This window comes from Chelonoidis abingdonii, chromosome 9 (assembly GCF_003597395.2).
Source record: "Chelonoidis abingdonii isolate Lonesome George chromosome 9, CheloAbing_2.0, whole genome shotgun sequence".
Lineage (NCBI taxonomy): Eukaryota > Metazoa > Chordata > Testudines > Testudinidae > Chelonoidis > Chelonoidis abingdonii.
This window is the reverse complement of record NC_133777.1, coordinates 69,796,555-69,813,141: the sequence shown is the minus strand read 5'-3', so window position 1 is coordinate 69,813,141 and position 16,587 is coordinate 69,796,555. Positions and strand designations below refer to the sequence as shown.

The following is a 16,587-nucleotide window of genomic DNA, read 5'->3' as shown; positions in this document are numbered from 1 at the left end:
ATTAGATAACTAAATAATAAAACTAGTCAGGTCTTACTTTAATTACAGTATAAAAACAAATTAAGTGAAACAGAAAGGAAAACATTGCACTCTACAAAAGTATTATTCACATTTCTGTTGACAAACACAAAGCTTGCATATGAGGGAAGGAAAATCTGTGCATTTACAGGTAATAAAATGAATAACAATGCTTATAAAGTGCTATTAAAAGGCTATCTTCAAAGCAGTCATTGGTCCTCTGCCTACACAAGATTCAGATGGCCATGTAGTGCCATTGGTCTGTGTGGATATATCTATACTGCAGCTGGGATCAAGCCTCCCTGCCCAGGTAGACAGACTTGAACTAGTACACTAAAAATATCCATTTGGATATTTCAACCTGGGTACTCAAGCTTGGGAGGCTGAGCTCCAGCCCGAGCTGGAACATCCGTGCTGCTGTCTTCAGCACGTTAGCTTGAATCCCACTATTGCGAGTGACTACCGAGCTGGGAGGTTTGCTCCCAGCTGCAGTGTAGACATACCCTCCATGTCCCATAGCTAGAATCTAGACAGGGAGGAGGAAATATTCTCTTTAGGTCATTCAGAGTTCGTACATAGTTTCCTAGGAAAGCTTTCCATTGTACTATTCATAAATGTGTAAAAAAATTAATGAATAATAAAAATGTCAGCCCCAGTCTTTGGGTCTGTCTGAGCTGTGCCCCTTTATATGCTGTGCCAGCTCCTGGGGGAGAAAAGTGGTGGTAGGTCACCATTTGAGCTCAAATGATCATCAGGTAGCCCAGGACTGGTTCAGTCCCCTGAGCATGTTCTAACTTTGACCATTAATGGCTCCTGTGGTGGTTTTTCCAGCTACCAGGAATAGCTGGAGTTTGGAGATGGAGCTCTGCCCATTGACAGCAGGCTGTGGCAGCTCTTTACCATCTATGGATTTGCCCATGCCAGGTGAATCCCCAGCTCCCTGTTCAGGACAGCTTTATGGCCCTTTGCATTGCTGGAAGTGCGCAGAGGAGCCATATTTGGGGGGAGAAGGGGCCTGGATCCAGCCTAATGACTCCCCATTATAGCACACAATTGCTGAAAGGGCGTTTACGCTGGCAGGATTCGTGTAGCTATGTGAATAGGAGGGGAGCACTTTGTAATGTAAGCAGTTGCCTTTATATTTAGACGATGCCTTCTTACCGTGGTGTTTCCTGAGTGCCAGGCAAAACTGAAGTTTTCATGCACTTAAAAAATGGCAATTCTGATAGTGTGGACCCCCCCCCCCGCAATAAAAGCCCTAGACAAAAACCAGGAAGATAAATGTGCTGCACTTAATCACAAACCATTTCTGCCCTGACGATGGGAGGCAGGGGGAGCAAAAGAAAAGGGCTGTGGGTTTAAGGGGCCAATCTTGTTTCCATTGAAGTAAAAAGGCATCTTTATGTTGCAGAACTGAGCCCTCAACTCCACCAAAGTCAATGGGCTTGGGATTCAGACCCCATAGAAACAGATGTCCTATGTTGTCGGCCATATTTTTCTATAATACGAGAGATTGTTCCTTCTTACCTGATTTGAGTCCCAGTCCTGCAAGCTGGTGGAGCCCTGCCCTCTAAAGCTACAGTAAATTCAGGGGGGCTCTGCATAGGTATCAGGATCTGCCTGCACTGATCAGCTTGCAGGATCAGGACCTTTAATCTCTGTTTCGAAATGAGAGGCACAATAATGATTTGGGAGTTGTGACTGTAAAACAGGGGTAGGTCCAGACTGGTTAACAAATTTCCCTGGCGACCCATTTCTGTAAAAATATTGATTATCACAAGATGATGATAGTAATAGTAGACAGGGATATTCTTTCTATGGGTGTTTTGCACCATCCCATAGAATTTTGTTGAAAAGATGCAATTCCTTATTCAATTCCACTGGTTAATTCAACAAAAATCTATAGAAAATTTTCAATTGAAGCCTATAGGGCTTTTCCATAAGTGTGTGTAGGTGCATGTTCATGCATGTGTACTATATATGTGGAGATGATACCCAAGTGATTAAATTGAAGAGGCATTTGATGATTAAATTTGTCACGTATCTGTCTACTAATCCATCTCCCTATAGTTACTATTCTAATACTCCAACACCCTGAGTAAAGAGATCTTTATACCTATCACCCACCATGTAGTCCATATAATTTATCACTCTAAATAGTATATAAGTGAAGATCTTCAAAATGATGTCCAACTTCTATAGTCTTCACTTAGACAGAGTTCCCACTAAAGTCCATAAGAATCATGAAATGACAGATATAGATAAATCAGTCTTGTGCTTTTTATCCCTGTTCCCCAAACTTTATACCTGGAAGTTGATTCCTTTCTGTGTCTATAGTACAAAAGATGGTATTTCCTAGGATTGGCTCATAAATTAATACAGACCATTTCTCATTTTACAAGTTTAGCAGTGATTCTTTTGTCCACTTTAGTGTAATCTTTAACTTGAATTTTTAGAATAGTCATTTTATTTCTCATTCTCACAGTTTACAGGAGAAAGATTAGGGTTTAAACAATAAAACTTTCTGTGTTGTGTCTGGAAAAACTTAGTGTGCTAATTAAATGGAAACTGTACACACTGTACTTTTTGTTTTGAGGTCTCTGTTCTCTTGCCGTTGGAGTGTCCATATTCAAACCCAGAAATGCACTGGTGCAAGGTATTTATAGTATTTGAACTGCAGGATAACGTTTACATTTTACTAATATTTCCTCTTTTAGATATTACAAAAAAAAGTATCCAGTGGGATCCTTCTTCTTTACCAAATAGCTCCTTTGGCAGAGGTTTCCAGCGGGGAAATAAGAAAAGAGTTGTAACTGCTCGAAAACAAACATTACAATTCAGTGTGTTTTGGGGGGTGGTGTTGGTGGTGGTGTGTGTGTGTGGGGGGGTGTTTGTTTGTTTGTTTGTTTGTTTTTAAAGGACTGATTCAGTAAGAGGCTAGGAGTTAGGTTAGGAGAAGGAAGGAAAAGTGGTTATAGGATCTGTTTTGATTTTAAAGTAATAGAAAAAGCCTAGACTAAGTAAAACATAATTTAAGGGCCCATTCCTGCAAGCTTTACTCATGCATGTAGTTGTTACCCTTGTGAGGTAGTCCCATTTAAACAATAGGACTTCTCATGTGAGTAAGGATAGTGGTAAGTTCTTACCCAATGAGTATTATAAAATTGAGCTTTCAAAGATCTTAGTAGATTTGCTGCCTTACCTGCAAACCCTTGCCCCCATGAGTAATTATTTCTTACTCATGTGAGTAGTCCTATTAAAGTCAACGGACCTAATGGAAGTAAGATTTCTTGCTTGGGTCTGTATGATCAAGCCACTATTGTCTTGTGTAGCACACATTATTACTCAGGGAGTCAGCAAAAAGTACCTGACCTAAAACACTTACCTTCACCGTCACCTTGTGATCTATTCATTTGCTTTCTCTACAGACATCAAAATAGTCAACACCTTTTTGCTTAACATCTGCAGGTTCCCTACTTTGTTGTATTTTTATAATAGGCTTATGCTTTTTGCTTTGATGTTTAGCCATCCCCAAAACCAAGGTTATGCACAGGGAGAGCACCTGAGGTTTTAGCTTCTATTTTGTTTTGTTTGCTTTCCAAAAAGAATAGTGTCCAAATCATATGTTGGAATATCCGCTAATGGGAATTCTATAAAAAGCTGCTGTTTCACAAAGTTTTATGAGACTAAGTGGGAACATTTATAAAACTTTACTTTTCTGACATTTTCCATGTAAAGGATGTTAGTTTCCTAATCATTTCATATGCTTCCAAAGCTACTTAATCCCTTAAAGTCACATTCTTCTGCTTATTACTTCAAGGAGAAAGCAGCAGGAGCACATGAACATCTAAGAACCAAAGATTCTGTTTTCATGAAAACATCCTTCCTCATTAAGAAACAAAGGAAGACAAAAATCCCAGTAAATAAACTTTATACCGTCAAAATTGTTTCTAAATCCAGGATGCATTAGTAGCTTAAGTCTTGGTGTGGTGCTCCAAACCCATGGGATTTTCTATGTCAAAAGTGTTCCTGACAGAGCTATAATAACGTATGTCACATCTATGCCCAGTAATCAGTTATGGCTACACCAGTAACTCCTCTTTTGGCTCTCTCTCTTTTACAGGTTGGACTCAAGGTGTTTTTTGGCAGATCAGGCCAGTGGTTTGGAGACAATGATAATGATGGTGACAAAGTTTCTATTTTCCATGACCTGGATGGTTCGGTGACGGGATACCCAGACACCTTCATAGGGAGAGCAGACAACTACCTGCTTCGTCATCCAGGATGTCTTACTGTCCCACGGTGGAACGGAATGATATGCAGTGGGAAATATGCACAGGTAACACTGGGAGATTGTAATGAATCTGGAAATGTTGGGAGTAGGTGTTTTTATTAGTGGGCTGAATCGAGGCACTACTGGCAATGAAGCATTTTATTGTCCCCAGTGCAATATTAAAATCAGTCTTGATGCAAGCATTAGTACCATGGATCTGGTTTAGGCAGAGAGAGGCGATAGCTCTCCCACCGACATAGCACTATCTACCAGCTCTTAGGCTGGTATAACTACATTGCTCAGGGTTGTGGATTATTCACACCCTGGAGTGATGTTAGTTATACAGTAGTAATTCTGTAATGTAGATCAGGGATTTGTTTAATGTCTGGGGAAAAAGAAAGCAGACTTTCTATCTGTCTCTCCATGCCACTCCCCAACCTCTAGAGACTATTTTTACAGCCATACAGCAAAGCAAAGTATATAACCTGCTTTAAAGTTGCAGTTAGTTGAAAAGCTTGCCTGGGCCCTCATGCTGAGCAGATACACCATGGTATGTCCTGGGACACCCAGCTAGGGTACTAAGGGAAAGCATGGTGTTAATAATATAACTAGTTAGGTTTGGACTGGAAGCCAGGATGGCTTGACTTAATCAGTTGGTGCCCAATCCTAGAGCCCTTTCTTCTTATGAATGAGGCTCCAGAATTAGGCCCTTGACTTCAATTTTCCTATGTATAAACAGAGGCCGAGTAATATTTACTTGGTTATATAACAGGAGGATTATGATGCTCAGTTTGTAAGTATTTGTAAAGACCCCCGAAAACAAGAAGGTTTGTCTTTGTGCTAAGTAGTAGTATTAATCATATTACTCATAAAGAGAAAATGAGTGAACACAATTGCCACTTCAGTGAATACAAATGTATGGATTATGAATGGAAATCACTAGTTTTTTGCATTCTTAGGGCCCTTTTGACTAAAAACACATTAATCACCTCAAGTGGTGTTATATTTATTATTTACATGGCAACTATTAGGTTCTGTGCAATCACATGAGAAATTGAACCATGAGACAGCAGATGTACCTGGCAAGGTGTGGGTTGTGTTTATAAAGCTGACATCTAAGCCCAGGAGATGAGATGCGTCTCTCGAAAGGAGCTGTAATATTCTCCTCTCTGATCTTTGATATTCTTTCTTCACTTGCGGGGAGATGGGCACTTCATTTCTGCTGTGGCACAGTGCAAAAGAGACATACCATACACAAGAAGAATTACATTGAAAATGCTTGAGCCATTCATTAAAGTGACCTGTTCTGCGGACAGAATATCTTCATTTTTAATGATCAAAAAATGTGATCAAGACTGCCTCCCCAAGTGTGCTCCTCCCCCCAGATAAACTGATGGATATAAGACAGGAGGATATATTTTGGGGGTGGGAAGATGGGAATATGGCCTTAAAGTCCACAGTATGTACTGTGAGGGCACATGTTTCTTTAAGATTCTTGTATGTCTGATGGGGCATACTGCACGTGCACGTCTCTTCATGCATTCATTAGCCATCCCTAAGTAGAGTATAACACAGAACAAAATCCTGCCTAAGTTATTCAAGACTGTGCAGTATTAGAGGTGCCCCCATACAGTACTGATTAATCAGGTTTGTTTTGTCATGGAGCACACAGCTAGCTATTTCAAAGTATATGCCTGATCTTGCCCAACTGAAGTCCAGTGAGGGTTTTTGTTGCTGACTTCAGTGGAAATAGGATTGGGCTCATATGTAGCAAGCCCATAAATCAGATTGTGTGTGTGTGTGTGTGTGTGTGAGAGAGAGAGAGGCATCACCATCTCTGGTGACTCAAGGGTTAAATTCAGAATGATAAACAAGTTGGAATCTATATTTTTATTTCTATTTATACTCTTCCCATTATGGCACTCTACAGTGTGAGGCGGTTTTTCCACCATAGAAACTTTCCTTGGCTGAGTTCAGGCAAGAATAAACATTCACTTCCCTGGGATCTGTCCCTTACCAGCTCCTTTCACCCAATCAGCATCCAGCTGGGTGAATAAAGTACATACTAAAAACTTCACTTTATGAGCCCTTAGGTGGGGAAATCAATATGAATCTGAAATGAAAGCAGTGAAGATCGTTAGTTCTACATCATAGGAGCTGATTTAATTTGCAGAATAGTCATTTGAATACTTTACTGCAACACCAGAGTTGCTGGGTCTGATGATTTGTGTGTGTGCTAAATCGGGCACTACATATCTCAGTTCAAAAGCATAAAAAATGAACCCAATCATGGAGAAAGACGAGGAAGCCTTTGGTTTACTTTAATCTTAGAAACTCCATTACAAAATGTGCTTTTCTTTCCCCTCCCACGTAGCTCTAAGACGAGACATTATAGTCATCCATGGCACAAGCAGGTGAAAGTGTAATTTCAATCAATGGGAGTTGTTACTCTTTACACAGCTGAACTGAGACGAAGGTATTTAGATTAGGGATGGGCAAGCTAGCTCATATAAAATATGAACCAAACCCTTCTTTTGGAACTTAAGCCAATTTTTTTTTTTTTTTTTTTTTTTTTGAGAAAGTTTTGATAGTTCAGTTCACTGCTTTGGCTTTTTCCCCCTTGGTTTTGATGAGCACCCAAAGTGGAAATACTATAAAAAAGTCCATTCCTCCTGCAGTATTTCTAACTCAGCCAAGTTTTGAGGACAAACTGGGAGCTTGTCATTCCTGAGAGTTGTCTGGTCTGATTCTCTCACCTCATGTTGCTTTTCTCTAGCCTACCTGAGGCATCACTGTGTGAATTCCAGAGCTGTCTTTGTTCCTGTATTCCCTTACTCCCTCCTATAAGCAGCCAGCATCACAACTCCTTACCTCTCCTGGTTTCAGATTGCTGCCTGAATGGGGCTGCCAGCAGGGGTCCCTGAGAAGCACCAGCACTTTAATTTCCAATATTGCCAACTTCACATGATTAAAAAAAATTCTGGGGTCTTTTTTTTGCTTCCTAAGTTTTGAGCCTTTAGGATTCAATGTTTTCATGCTTTACTCTGCTGGAAACTTCCTTTCTGTTTTTAATGAAAACTGAGCTTCCTATAATATGATTCCATGAGCTGGAGCTTTAAGAAGAATACCAAACATAACAAGATTTTCGATAAAATCATGAGCGCTTGGCAACTCTGAGTTTCCTACAGAATCTCTAGGACACACTCAAATTCTGTTGGTCCAAGAGTGACCTGAGCACTTTAAAATTGCCCAGTGCCACATTGACTTCAGCTGAGCAGTTTAATCCAGGTTTTTATTCTCTTTTCACATGCCTTCCAAGCAGCACCTGAGGTGTTAATCAGATGAAGCTGGGAAACACTTATTTTTTTTAAACTACTAGTTGGCAGAACAAGCTATTTTCTGATGTAAGCACTAAAAGATAGGGGAATGCAGCAGAGTTGAGGCAGTATAATTTATGGGTTACACTACAATAGTTGTCCTGCTATTATAAAAATTTAGAGCAATTATTATTTATTTTTAATCAATTCAGTCCACTTGGTCCATTTTTCTTCATTCTGTTGAGGTATTCTAATAGCGGCAGGAAGTTGTTCCATTTCTCTTAATGCTTTTATTTTGTCAAACACCCTTTTAGGGTGGATATTTGCATCCTTTCTGCTTAGTTATGTATATTTTTTCCACTGGCATCTATTCAATGCCTAGTTAGCCAGTTACGACTTTGATATTTCCATCATCATTCCTGAATGCATACACTATAAAACACCCGAGAAATATTTCAGGTAGCTGCTCTCAGAATTTTTCTAAACCATGCTAGGAAAGGTTGCTTTTTGAGAAGATTATAGAATCCATTAGGGCTCGATTTGAATCATTGGGATCTAAGGAGGCTTAAAACCTCACAGACTTAAGTCCTTAGAAAATGAAAAGTTAACAAGCTTTCTAAGCTGGTTGTGTCTTCAGGTGCAATTAGGGGATCACATTCTGATCTCACTTACATGCCAGTGTAAATGCAGAATAACTGCTGACTTAAGCAAAGCTGCTCTGGATTCATGCTGATGTAATGGGTATCGGAATCTCTCCCAGCATGTTTTATGGAACTAAAAAGGGATCTTCCACAGAATATTGAGGTCTTCAGTATAATTGGCCATTGCAAGCTGTATAACTCCATAGACTAAAATTCTTGTCATGGGAAATAGCTCTTCTTCTGGAAGTTACCAGCTTTTCAGGCTCATGTATGGGCTCAAAAGGATTACTGAAGAAACACCTGCACCTTAGATCTTACCCAAGATTTTGCACTTAGTTTTGAACTTTGGATTGAGGTCTGATGCCCATCAGTCAGCATTATAGCAGGAATAAAAACAGTGGCTGAATTAGACCATTAGACGGAAAACAGATATTGCCTTAGTCCAGAAGTCAAGAATTTATTGCGTGTGTATACCTTGTATGTTGCTTATCTTCACACTCTTTATTCAGGTGGATAATAAATAACGTGCGTTATGAAGAGAACTTCTCAATAATTTCACAATCTACTAAGTAATCTCCCAGTGTAAACTGAGATGGGACTAAATCCTTCTGGATTACCATTTTAAGCACAGCTAAATGAGCCTATAAGATTCCCTTTAGGATTCTTCCTACCAAATAACTGTCTCTTCTCCTTGTGCTAGATCAGGCTCTCATCACTCTTCACATTTTAGAATATTTTGCCCACTTCTCTTCCTCCTGTTGGACTGATTATTTATTTATGTAAATATATATACTGGAGCCAAGGGAAGCTGGGTTTCTATTATTCTAGAACAAAGTTCTCTTGCTGTGTCTCTTCTTCCTCTCTGGAAAGAGATGATTAGTTCACATATACCAAAGTTCTTGCTCCAGAAATATATGGAGTAAAGACTGAAGAAAAGGAAAGGAACTTTGTCATGACACTATAAGAAGAGTAGGCAGATATTGGCGTTTGTGTCAAGTTTTCAGGAGACTGGGCTTCTTAGGGTAGTGATATGCAGTCTACATGTAAAGTCTACGTTGCAAAGAAGAACCTAGGGCTGGCCCATGTCAGCCGACTCTGCCTTGCAGAGCTCAGGCTGTGGGGCTGTTTCACTGCTGTGCAGGCTTCTGGGCTCAGGCTGGAACCTGGGCTCTAGGACCCTTCCAGGTGCAGGAGAGTTCCAGAGCTTGAGCTCCAACTTGAGCCCAGAAGCCTGCACAGGAATGAAAGAGCCCCACAGTCTGAGCGCCACCAGCCTGAGTCAGCTGGCATGGGCCAGCAGTGGGTGTCTGGTTGCTGTGTAGATGTTTTGACTTCAGCCAGTGCAGTAGTAACCAAAAGTTGTCGTTGGCTATTTTGGGGCTATACAAATGGACTAAGTTCAATCCACAGTGAGCAGGCTTCCAAATCATGAAATCACTGCTAGAACTAGTGCTAATCGGCATCCTGGATGGCAGACTCAGCAAAGTCAGGGATTGAATAGGCAGAGACTTAGATTATGTCTACATTACAGATCTTAGAGTAGCACAGCTGTATCGCTGTAAGGTCTAGCCACTCTATGATGACAGGAGAGAGCTCTCCCGTCGGTATAATTAAACCACCCCCACGAATGGCAGTAGCCATGTTGGCAGGAGAAGCTGTCCTGCCAACATAACACCGTCCACACTGGCACTTTTGGTGGTGAAACTTACGTCAGTCGGAGGAGGGGAGGACGGGGAGAAGGTTCACACTCTTGACCAACAAAAGTGCTAGTGTAGACATAGCCTTAGCTCCCCTCTCCAGGTCAGGAATGAAGTCCACAGACAGGGTGGCATGGGGAAACTTGCAGTGAGGCTTCTTTATTCAGTTCCATGGATTACAAGAAGACTTCACTGTGAGTCTGATACTTGAGCTCCTGTCCCCTAAATCTTTTGGCTTCACTGGGGCTGCACATGAGTGCAAAGGCCTGCCTGCATGGAGTTCATTGCTGGATTAGGACTTTCAGCATTTTATATTTTAATAATAAAAATGAACAGGCAAGTTTCAAAGTATCCAGCATATGTAAACTCTGTACAGTGTAGCTAAAACGATACTTGATTACAATTCTGGAAATCCTGCATGTGTTGGCTGGAATGGAAAATGAAGTAAGTTTACAAATATTTGTAGCTAACCGCAAGGCTTGCATTTTTATTCATTGACAATGATACAGTGTTTATAAAGCAATTGTAATTATTATACTTTTAGTTAAGCCTGTAACTTTGTCCCAAGACATTAAGAAAATTTTACTGCCAGATAAGTTATCTGACACAAGATGATAAAGAACATAGTTTGGAAACACATCATAAACTCTTCTATGCTTTCTTGTTGAACCTATTAACAGTAAGTGCAGTGGACAGCCTAGTTCACAACCCTTTACCACTTCTTTTCAGGAACTAAAGTATTTAGGATGCTTTTCTTTTCCATCCTGGAACGTAAGGATTTTCTACCTATCCTGAGACATGTATTTGGGGGTGGAGGGAGAACCATGGAATACAAAGTTAGAATGACATGATGAATGCTACTGACTTTCATGTGGAAAGAGGTCTAGAGAATTATTTTGCAGTGTCAGACATGATGCCAGTATTCCGTACTCAGAAAAACACCATTCAGTTCAAGAATAATACATAAATTCAAAGACACTAACGCGAGAAGGGCCCATTATGATAATCTAATCTGACCTCCTGTGGCAGAATTTCAACCTGGTGGCAGTGACTGTGATCAACACACTGTTTTAACCTCCTGGTCTGGGGCTTGTATGTAAAGGGCAAACGGGTTTTCTTGAGTTTCATAAATTAAAAGAAGTTTTTCATTTGAACTTAAGACATTCGTTTTTCCTTGAGCCATTGAGGAGTGAGCAAATGTGCTTCACTTGGGAAATTTATTTTACTAAATTTTGATTTGTGGTTTCAACAGTGGGAGGGGGAGGAGGAAGGAGAACAAGTTTAATTCTAATATTTGGTCTGATCCTAAAAGGTGCCAGCCCCCAGTGGTACTTTCTGTACTGCCAGGACCAGAGATATAATTATGATTACTCTGGAGCAATCCTATCTAAGTCAATGTAAGTGGAGAGCAGGATTTGAGCAAATGTCTAAAAATTATGGATCAATTTTTTTTTGAATGATCTCTTGTGACTTTAAGCCAAATTTTTCAATCTTAGGTGCCTACAGTAAGGCTGCTAACCCCATAGTTATACACTTAACCAAATTTTCAGGGGCACTGAGTATCCTCAGCTTCACTGGAGTCAATAGGACCTGAAAGTGAAAATCAGGTCACTTTTTTGTTGTTGTGGAGCTCAGTCTGCCTATAGACACCCAGGCATGAAATCTCAAGCTGAGACGCTTCCAAAAATATCATGCCACACAGCAGATCACAGGTTACATAACCTCTGTGCTGGACTCCACACCACTTTCTCTTATCAAATCAATTTTTTTGTTACCAAGAAGTTAGATTCCAAGAAGGAAGCAGCAACTGGATGCAACATTTTGAGCTGTATGTTATGCCTGACAAAAAAGTGATGTGCAGGCCAGACCCAGCTTCTTGGCAATGGCTGCTCTAGGCATTTTGCCGCCCCAAGCACGGCAGGCAGGCTGCCGTCAGCGGCATGCCTGCTGCCCTTGCGGGTGACCGGCAAAGTGCCTCCAGTGGCTTGCCGCCCCAAACACGCGCTTGGCGTGCTGGTGCCTGGAGCCACCCCTGCTTCTGGGCTGTGGTTCTGCACATAGTCTGTGTCATGCCCATGGAGCAACTCCTTTTAAATACACTATGTTCTCTGTTGAATTTATTATTATGGTAGGATCTAGAGATAAGATAAGGTCCCTAATGTGCTTGATCTTGTACGTACCCTAGTAAGAGACAGTCCCTGCCTTCCTTGAAGAGCTTATGGTCAAAATGGACAAAGCAGACAACAGATTAGAGGGGAAAAGAGGCACATAAAGATGAATAGCGTAGGGTCTCACAGGTGGTTAATGGCAGAGCTTTGATCAGAATCCAGGCCTCCTGACTCCCAGTCCAGTGCTCTGTCTGAATCACCCCTTTTCGCTTCGAGTTTGAGTTGTAAACGTTGGTTGGTGGTCTGGTCCTTTTGTACACCATAAAATAAGATGCAGATAGTTACAAAATCTGGTTTTGATGTACTGCCTTACTGGAGTCAGAAATGTTTCGGTGGCTTTCGGAAAGTTCTGAACGTTCCATCAGCAAAGCCATTTAAAGGAAATGATGATCAAACACAGATGTTAAGGTGAGACCCGGTTGGCTTAATGAATGTTTGTTTGTTTGTTTTTTTTCACCCTCAGCTTTATATTCAGGCCAGACGTCCTGAGAATCTGACCTTATCTATTGCCAGAGCAACATACCATTCTCATCCCCTAAGGCTGCAGGGAGTGAATAGAGGAGTACCATACCAACAGTACCAACCTGTAGTGATGCTGGAGCAGGCCTATACCATTCATTGGGATGGGAGAGCACCCGAGGATGTCATTCTGTACCCAATCAACTTCAACAGGTACCACCCAAGATTTCCTTTTGAATGTATTCTGTCTCTGATGTGAGTATTGCTATGATGCTTTTCCAGGGTCCTGCTGATTTTATCTTTTGGCGCAATATCAGCAAGTTCTGAGAGAGCTACAGTAAGTTGTTTATGACAGACACAATTACAAACAAATGCCTCTGTGTTCACTTTACTGCAGCCTTTCTGATGTGCAGAGACTTTTCTCCTTCCAGTGAGTTTTGAAATAAAATCCAGCGTACAACTAGCATGCTGTCCCTGAAATCAGATCCAAAGGAGACCTCATGCTCTTTCTCATTTGTTCACACTAGTTGCTGCACACCCAATTTATTTCCCATAAATATAAAGTGTGGAATATAAAGTGTGTAGAAATGTATTTGAATGTGTATGGAGAGTCACATTTTCTCTGTCTTAAACACTGCAATTTCATTTTTTACTTGTATTAAGTTTAAAAATACCAGGAGTCTGCTGAAATATTTCAAAACTGATAAAATTCTATTCCATTCCAATTTCCATGTTTTCTTGCACCTCCTCTATATAAAACTGGGACATATGCACTTTAGACTTATTTTTCCCCTGCAGGTTGTTCCATTCTCCCCTCCCCCACCAATCTCTCCTGTTTTGACTATTGGGTAAAGGGACTGATTCTTATCACATGTACACAGGGTTTATATTGGCATGCATCCATCCACTTCAGTGCAGCTGCACCTGATTAGAACTGGTGTAACTGAGAGGAGAGAGAGCCTCACAATATGTGAGTCACACCCATTATTTACATTGTCAAAATAGATACTTGAGTACTACAGTGATAAGCAATATAGAAAACCCTATAATTGACACACAGGTTCTTTAGCACATATGACTTCTTGAGTCCTGTTAGGATGATACAGTAAAAGAGCAGAGTTGTGCAAACAAACTCTTACATTATTATATTTTGCCTTAATCATGTAGGGCAGTGTTTCCCAAACTTGGGAGGCTGCTTGTGTAGGGAAAGCCCCTGGCAGGCCGGGATGGTTTGTTTACCTGCCATGTCTGCAGGTCTGGCTGATCATGCTTCCCAGTGGCCACGGTTCGCTGCTCCAGACCAATGGGAGTTCCTGGAAGCGGCGGCCAGTACATCCTTTGGCCCACACCACTTCCAGCATCTCCCATTGTCCCAGAGCAGCGAACCGCGGCCACTGTTAAGCACGATCGGCCAGACCTGTGGACATGGCAGGTAAACAAACCGGGCCAGCCCACCAGGGACTTTCCTTACACAAGCGATGTCCCAAGTTTGGGAAACACTGACATAGGGCAAGAGTCACAAAGTATTTAAGTGCCAAACATGCAGGTAAGCATGTAGTGGGATTTTCAAAAGTGTAGAAGCAGGTTAGGAGTCTTTGCATCTTTAGGTGCCTAAATACCTTTGCAAATCGAGCCCATAGAGAATATCTAACTCTGCCCCTCCAAGACAGTTAAATTGCACAGGTTTTAGCTGAAGGTAGCATTTTTGGCTCTTTTTTGAATGGTGTTGGTTTCCTTGAATTTTTGTGCTGAATTTTTTGGGTCAAATTCTGCCGAAATTTGTGGGCAATGCTCATATAGCAGAGGTGTTTATGCTTTGCCCAACCAAAATCCATTTTGAATACCTGCTGGTAGCTTTGTCCAAATGACTCACTGCTGCTGCCGGAGAAGGACATTCTCAATATCCAGTATGGAGATGCTGTTCATAGAGATCATGTATCCCAGCATGAACTGCTCTATCATACTCCCAGCAGCCTTCCCCAGTGACTGTGCTGAGATGTAGTCTCTGCAAACTTCTCCTATGATTTAAAGATGAAGGTAGATATATGCCAGGATGTAAGTCCTAAGATATGTGTGCTGTGTGTGTATGTCACATCTCGCACACTCTCTTGCCATGGAGGAGCTATTAATGTCTAAGAGTTTTCAACATCTTGTACTTTCACAGAGAAGAAAAGTCAGTTTGTCATCTGTGGACAAGCCCTAGTTTTGTCATTTATTTTTCTATTTTAAAATTAATTTTCCTTGCAATTATAGAGCTAAATCCTCAGCTGGTGTAACTGGTGACTCCAGGGGAGCCAGGCCAGTTTTTACTCCAGTTGAGGCTCTGTCCCACAGTATTAAAACAGATTGAAATTTATACGCAGCCCCTGGGTCTCTGACAATACCCAGCCAGAGATCTGGTCCTTTATTCAGGCAGCAACATAAATCACGTATCATGTATTCAAAGCCCCACAATATGGTTGGTTTCACAAAAGACAACAATGAGAGAACCACAATCAAATCAGTTGAATGGGGAAAAGCTGCCTGTCCTTAGATTTTTTTATTTTTTTTTTCCTGATCAAGAAACAGTTGTCAGGCTGTCTGGTTTGAAGAAATACGCTGAAAGAAAACCACAATTTTGCTTCATATAAAACTACTTGCGACGCTTGTTTCTTTCTAGACTCTTGCTATTAAGTCCCTGTTCATTCTGAATAGACTAGATGCTCTAAGTAGGGCAAGAACTCGAATGATGTAATGGGAATGATGAAGACTTTAGGCTGCACAGGGGAAACACTGAGAAAAGAGGTTCTCATGGAAGGGCAAAGTAACTGAGGGGAAAAGACGATTTTGATTAAAAACACTCTCTTAAGCATTTCCAAAGTGACCGTTGCTTCAGTGCAGCATTCTTATTATTTTTGGAATGGAAGAAATAACAAGTCAAGATGCAGACAATCCAAGTTAGACCCCTTGGGAAGTTTTTACCTGCCTTAACATTTCTTCCTGTTTGTTTTAAACACACAGTACTGTGAATAATCAACCAAAAAATGAACACTCTTGCCATAGTGAACACTGTACAAAGTGCATATTGAGCAAAACCAAGAAAAATGAATGATAAGCTTAATAGTAGCGTCTTGGGAGTAGTAATTGCAGTGCAGCTTTATTAAATCATTACATTATTTTTACCTGGCACTGTTAGAGCAGTGGATAGCTACATCAGGGATACTGATGTTTCAGCTAGACAGCACTGGTGTTTCTGGAATATCTATTTTGAGTTGGCTAAAAGAAGGTCAGGGGGGAAATAAAGAATTTGACAGTGGGATGCATACCAGGGTTTGGATTGCTCCAGCAGTCAGGCATAATACTGATGTGGAATACTTGTATGGTTAACTCCTTCATTGCCACCAGAAATTCCATAAATCCCCACAGTGGTAATTTACATTTAGTTCAGATATCTGTTTAAGACAGTGATACGCAGATCTCAGTGGTTCAGGAGCCAAATTTGTGATCATCACTGCCCAACGGAGCCACAGTATCATGAATTCATTGTTTCATATTCTGTGTATGTGTGGATGAATGTACTCAGAGCAAACTGACTGACCAGGTAGTTTACAATTGGTTAATAACATAGTAAAAGCATCCTGACTGGTTAATAATTAAATCGCACAGTGAGTGGCAGGAGTCACAGTTAAGAGCCATGTGTGGCCCCTGGCTCTCAGTCTAAGTATCACTGGTTTAACAGCCTGGAGCACTGAAATTCACTAGGTGGGCCAGAGAGGTAAATCGACATGCCTCAGTTGGAGTTAATGCAAATTTACTCCAGGTGAGATTCTAACCCATTGTGTCCAGCAGCACTGCACAAGCATGTATCTAGGATGCTATTTGGAGCCCAAGCACTTAGGAGTTGCGGCTCCCTTTTATTTGTGACTAGCTGAGGGCATGTCATGGATGTACCACTTCAGTGCTGATTTTGATGGTTACATGAGGATTACAGTAATTGTGACACCCCTCCCCCCAAAATTTCTTCAGTTACCACTA

At 41.1% G+C, this 16,587-nt stretch overlaps 2 protein-coding genes across 3 annotated transcripts in view; both read left to right on the top strand.

Moving 5' to 3' along the window:
• CEMIP (cell migration inducing hyaluronidase 1) overlaps window positions 1-16,587 on the top strand; it is a 140,624-nt gene that overhangs the window by 21,325 nt on the left and 102,712 nt on the right. The window lies entirely within an intron of this gene.
• LOC116819847 (cell surface hyaluronidase CEMIP2-like) overlaps window positions 1-16,587 on the top strand; it is a 63,309-nt gene that overhangs the window by 21,504 nt on the left and 25,218 nt on the right. Inside the window, exons 16-17 of the mRNA XM_075069091.1 lie at window positions 4,142-4,357; window positions 12,578-12,786. Of these exons, the coding sequence (XP_074925192.1) occupies window positions 4,142-4,357; window positions 12,578-12,786 (425 nt within the window). The remainder of the gene's footprint in view (window positions 1-4,141; window positions 4,358-12,577; window positions 12,787-16,587) is intronic.